This window comes from Tupaia chinensis, unplaced genomic scaffold (assembly GCF_000334495.1).
Source record: "Tupaia chinensis unplaced genomic scaffold, TupChi_1.0 Scaffold000187_1, whole genome shotgun sequence".
In the NCBI taxonomy this organism is placed as follows: Eukaryota; Metazoa; Chordata; class Mammalia; order Scandentia; family Tupaiidae; genus Tupaia; species Tupaia belangeri.
This window is the reverse complement of record NW_006159662.1, coordinates 2,658,516-2,664,146: the sequence shown is the minus strand read 5'-3', so window position 1 is coordinate 2,664,146 and position 5,631 is coordinate 2,658,516. Positions and strand designations below refer to the sequence as shown.

Genomic DNA, 5,631 nt, shown 5'->3' with positions numbered 1-5,631 from the left:
CCCGTATTTTTTTTTTTTTTTTTTAAAGTTTGGAACTCAGACCTTCATAAAAAGCTGGACTCACTGCCCAGAAAAACAGGAAGGTTACTCACCGAGAAGTCAAGGACATGGAGCATAAATATGGGTCACTAGTGCTTCAGCAGCAAAGCGAAATGCCAGACATGACTGAGTGTGACACCACTGTGTGTCCCAACCCTGTGCGTGCCTCACTCAGGGACTGCCAACAGTCTGCATGGTGGCATGGAATTCAGCGAGGTCCTTTTTAACCCCTCAGGCTTCTCCCCAGCCCCAGGCAGCTGAGTGACGCTCACACTTAGTGTCCCGAAACTCTGGAAAAATAACCTCTGTCACCAGAGGTAGTGTGACATTGGGGATGGCTCAAGGGGGCTTCCTGTCAGCATTTCAAACCTGCAGCCTCAGCTAGGGGCGGAGGGTGGAAGAAGATAATGAGGCAAAAATAAATAAATAAATAAATAAAAAGGAAGAGAAAGGACCATGCTTGGTATAGTCTCTGGAAGCTGCTCCTTGAAACCTTGACTTTCATCTTGCAGTTGAATTTCTCTACATACCATTAGAAAGAATCTTGTTCTTCACACACACACGCACACACACACACACACACATATATATATATATTCCTTTTATTATCTTTCTCCCGATAGGTAAGAGTGAAACGACAAGCTGGTATTCGCTGATTGAACCCTACCTGGATCTAAAGCAACAGCTGTGTGCTCGACTGCCCAGAGCTCCAAGTTTTCACTATCTGCCAGCGTTAGAGGAAACCAGACCAAGCCTACAAAGCCCTGGCCCTCTGGCTTCTCTGGAAGAAGGGAGAGCCGGCAGCTTGGTGCCCGTGTTGGTGCCCTGGGGCAGTCCACAGCAGTCACCCGCGGCCTTCTCAGGGCAGACCTCGCTGGCCTCTCTAGCAGAGTGCTGCTCCCTGGGGACTGGCCTGTGAGGACCGCCTCCTCTCCCCTCCTTCCTGACGTGGCCACTCCTGGTGCACGTGAACGAGCAGCCTGGCCCTCACCCGGGAGCTCCTTAGATGGGATCTCGGCCCCCTCCAAGTTACTAATGCAGAAGCCTCACTTTAACGAGACCCCGGGTGACCCCGTGCACAGTGTAGCCTCAGAAGCACGGATGTGGGGATCAGAAATAGTCAGAGGAAGGCCATTTCACCGCAGTGAGGGGCGCAGAGTTGGGGTCGGCAGAGGGGTGTGACAGTGGGAGGGGCTGTCTGAAGCCACCTCTGCCTAACAGGTCATTATTCACCACGATGACGAGAAAGGACAAAGAGCGGACGTGCTGAGTAGCAGTGGCCACCACAGTGGTGTCACCTTAGATAGCGCACCCCAGTCCGCACTGCATCCTCCCGTCTCATCTACTCTGAGGCTGCTGTTGGCTGCCCCTTCTTCACACTGCCTGCGACTCATTCTACTCGTGTGTCTCCCAGGGCACGCACAGCCCCTGTCTTTAAACCTGCCACTAATACCTATCTTAGCCAAATCAGTATAAAGCAAGCATTTGAACAGTTTTGTTTTCACATGCTCTGGAACTCATTCTATCTGGACGTGACCTAGGTGCGCCGTTGGGACTAACAGAAGGAAAATACGATCATCGACGTCCCGTTACCATTACGTGTCAACACGTCACTCGCCGTTTAGTGTCCACAAACACTGAAACATACATGTGCATTTTCTTAGGGTTGGGGAGTTGCAGGGATTCCTAACTAGTCTGATGGAAAAAGATTCAAAAGGGAGTGACACAGACTGAGGAGTCTGCTAGCGGGAGCCCTCACACGGCCAAGGTGCAGGGTGATTCGAGAACAGGAACAGAAGCCACCGAGAGTCCTGACTGGGAGCGTAAGGCAGGCGAGTAGCCAAAAGAAAGACAATAAAAACAGAGACGCCTGCTTAGTAAAGAGAAGGGAGAGAGAGAAGGGAGAGGAGAGCACAGAGGAGAGGAGGGGGAGGGAGGAAGGAAGACAATTGGAGAATCCGGGACAGAAAACAAACACGAATGCCAAAGAAAAACAAGAGAAAGAAGGCAGTCTCTCCTAAAAAACCACAGAAAATAATGAAGAAAAATCCAAAACACACCAAGAAATCTGTTTAAGTCTGGTCTCTTAGAACAAAATTAGGAAACTTTCCCTTTCTATAGGAGAAAAAAGAAAATCTCAGATGCCAGTCTAAATACCCCAAGTGACCTACCAAGGTCAGGCCAAAATGACTTCCTCCTTTCCCAAGGAGCACACATATAAAGAGCGTGCACTGGGACCCTGGCTGGCCTCCCCAGGGATGTGCAAAGCGATTTCTTATGCAGAAATCAACCAAGCTCCCCTTTCCTGGACAGTTCCAATTTCCATTCTCTAAATGATAATAGACATAGAATGCCAACAGCTGGCAAAGGGACGCGACTGCACAACATGTGTGCCTTTAAAGAAAAAGATTAACATTCAAATTGCTTTTTGCCTTTCAACCGTGGGAATCACACAAATCGGGCCTTTCCCGAGGTTCCGCTTGAGAAAGGAAAGGCGCTCCCCGCGACTCTGCTGGGCTCCTCACCTCGAACTTCTGCCTGAGCTCCGCGTTTCCTTCGTCGTCCCCTTCCGGAATGGGTACGTTGTAGTACTCGCCTTCTTCCTGGTTAAGCAACTTGTACCTTTCAAAGACACAGGAGAGAAGGAGGGTTACGGGGTTGCACCTCCCGCGGGCAGTGCTCTGCTCCCGCCTCTGCCCAAGCCTCTCGCGACCTGCGTCCTGGGGCGCACTGCAGTCGGGCAGCCAGACATTCACCTGATGTTCCGGCGACAACCGGCTGGTTGCTCGCTTCCTAAATGTCCCGTGTTTAGACACATACCCTTGGCAGCGGCCTTACCATCCACTGGCTGGCATCTTCATTAGCTCCGACACTCCAAAGGACAGGGATCCCATGAAATCATTCCTTGTAGTTCGATCCCAGTCCCAAATTTCTACAGACAGTCGCCGGTCTTTGTCTGAAGGTTTTAATTTGCTACAAAACACACAGACACACTACGGTTATCTTGACTGTGGTTCCTTAGGGCATACAACAGACTCGTGCTCTGAGCCCGAGACAGAGGACTAGCACGCGGAGTTCTCTGCCTGTGCCCACAAAGTTCCAGCTCCTCACACTGGCAACCAAAGCTCTAGACCAGGGGCCAAATCTGTGTCACTACTAGTTTTTCTAAATAAAGTTTTAATAGAACACAGCCATGGCCATTAGTGTACACAGTGTCTGGAGCTGCTTTGGAACTAGAAGGTCAGACTGTCTGGGTGAACAGAGACCATGTGACCCATGGAGTACATAACACTTACTACCTGGTCCCTTTATAGAGCAAACGTTGCTGGCCTCTCTACAGTTGAGAGCACTGCTCCTGGCTGTCCACAGACAGCACGCTCCCTGTGGTGGGCTTGCAAAGAGGGTCACTTTTATTCTTCCTTGAAATAGGACCGCTTCTGTGCTCAGCTGTACTCTGTGTTTATTCCTCCCCACCCTTTCTTCTTTCCCTTCCACCATCTCTCTCTCTGAATTCCGGCAATCCTTCAAGACCCACTTTAAATGTCACCTTCTCCAGCAAGTCTTCCCTGCTTGAAGGTGAGGATGATCTTCCCCTCTCGATGACTTTAACACTTTCTAGATTACTTGTTTTGTGTTTTAAAAGTTATTTAAACTCTGGCCTTATGCCCTCCACCCCCAAGTCCCCAAAGAACTTGAAGTCCTCAAGAAAGAGAACACACCTTAAACATTTATATATCAACGGTGGCATCTTACACGGGACTTTTTGTACAGAACAGATGACAGTCGGGCCTGCCTTACGTAGCCCTTGGTGAACCGAGTACTATTCATCAAGCAGAGGTGATCCCAACCTGCTCTCTCACCGCGCTCTGAGGTCTTAGGAATGAAGGCATGTGTAAAGACGTTTATAATGAGCCCCACGCATCACCTCTGCTACCGAGGTGAGCACTGATGGTGTGCGGGAACAGAATCTAATCGAGAAGAGAAGAGAACACTTACAAGGTGAAGGACTCATTCCACTGGGGGTTTAGTGTGGAGCGGATGGTTTTGGTTTTCTGTTTGCTTTCATTCTTGGGATCGGGGATAAGTTTCAGCTTCACGTAAGGGTCTGAAAGCCCATTTGGATCCATAGGGATTAGGTTTTTTGCATCTCGTACTGTAAAGACAGAAGGAAGACAATGTCACAAAAAGATCACTGGCCTATATGGTCCGGAGTCCAGTGTCAGTACTGCTCCAAGTAAAAGAGACATGAACGCGGGGCTTACAGGGAGGAGGTGAGGACCCAAAGCTTCCAGCACTCAACTAAGCCACCTGCCACCACCACTGGCAGACCATGAGTGCAGGCCGGCCCTGAGACTCAGGGCCACCTGGATTGGCAGCCTTGGTGACACGCAGGCAGCTACTAGAAATGCAGAAGCCTGGTGAAGCAGAGACCCAGGTGGCCTCTGCGGCAGAAATGGTGCACCCTCTGAGCGAAAGCCTGACTTGGCCCAGTGCACACACACACCTGGAAGGTGTTCTGTCTCTCTTTTGTTGTGAAGGCCAGTGGTTTCCACTGGAATCCCTTGGGAGGGGTTACAGATTCTAACACTAATCATCAAGTTGTAGTATCCAAGGGGTGTGGCCGTGTACTCATTTTTAAATGTCCGTAGAAGATGCTGTCCTGCAGCAAAGGGGAGAGCTGTCGTGTAGACGGCTGTCATTCAGAATCAATGCCTACCACGTGGGTGCTGGAACAAGTGTATCTTTGCCCGGGGGCTCCTTAGACGTGACTAAGGCAGAACCCTCACTTTACCGAGATCCCCAGGTGATTCCGATGATGGTCTAGCCTGGTAAGCCTGGATACGGGGTCAAAATAACAGAAGGAAAGGCCACTTCACCACAGTGGGGGCCTTGGAGATGTGGCTGCCAGAGGCTTGTGACAGTGGGAGGGGCTGTCTGAAGTCACTGCACCTCTGCCCACCAGGTCATTATCTACTATGAGGAGGAGAAGGGACGAAGGCCTGAGACCACCTACTCCAACTGTGTTCTTTATTATCTTTTCCAACACGAATGAACTTTCCCCCCATCAGCCTCCCAACTGTTACACTCGAGCCCAGGGATCCTCAGAGTGTGGTCCCTGGCCCAGCAGTACCAGCATCACCTACTGACCCAGAATTCTGGTGTTGGGGCCGCTGTTGTGGTTACCAAGCCTTCCGGTGACTCTGGTGCAGGTGGAAGTTGGAGAAGCACTGAGGCAGCTGGTTGGCACACGTTACCAGCATGGTCCCGTTGTTAGGTTATGGGTTACAAACACAGCTGGCCTGTAGTGGAGCAGTTAAGCACGGTGTGGAGGAAGGTGGACACCACATGGCTGACCAGGGTTTGAATCCCTGCCCAGGTGGCTGAAGAACCATGCTTAATGCACATGTGTGCATGCCCCAAATCCTGACAAGATGGAGAAATGAAGAAGGGACTGCAATGTGTTTCTCTCTCTGTCTCTGGTAAGCATATGCATCCTCTGGCAATAATAATAATAATAATAATAATAATAATAATAATAATAATAAACCATCTACGATATTGTTGAGAAATGATATGAAATACTTAGGAATA

At 50.1% G+C, this 5,631-nt stretch overlaps 1 protein-coding gene across 1 annotated transcript in view; it reads right to left on the bottom strand.

Moving 5' to 3' along the window:
* PRKCA (protein kinase C alpha) overlaps nucleotides 1-5,631 on the bottom strand; it is a 466,835-nt gene that overhangs the window by 96,557 nt on the left and 364,647 nt on the right. Inside the window, exons 6-8 of the mRNA XM_006146762.2 lie at nucleotides 4,036-4,192; nucleotides 2,878-3,012; nucleotides 2,565-2,661 (exon numbers count right to left, since the gene is read on the bottom strand). Coding sequence (XP_006146824.1) covers nucleotides 2,565-2,661; nucleotides 2,878-3,012; nucleotides 4,036-4,192 — 389 coding nt within the window. The remainder of the gene's footprint in view (nucleotides 1-2,564; nucleotides 2,662-2,877; nucleotides 3,013-4,035; nucleotides 4,193-5,631) is intronic.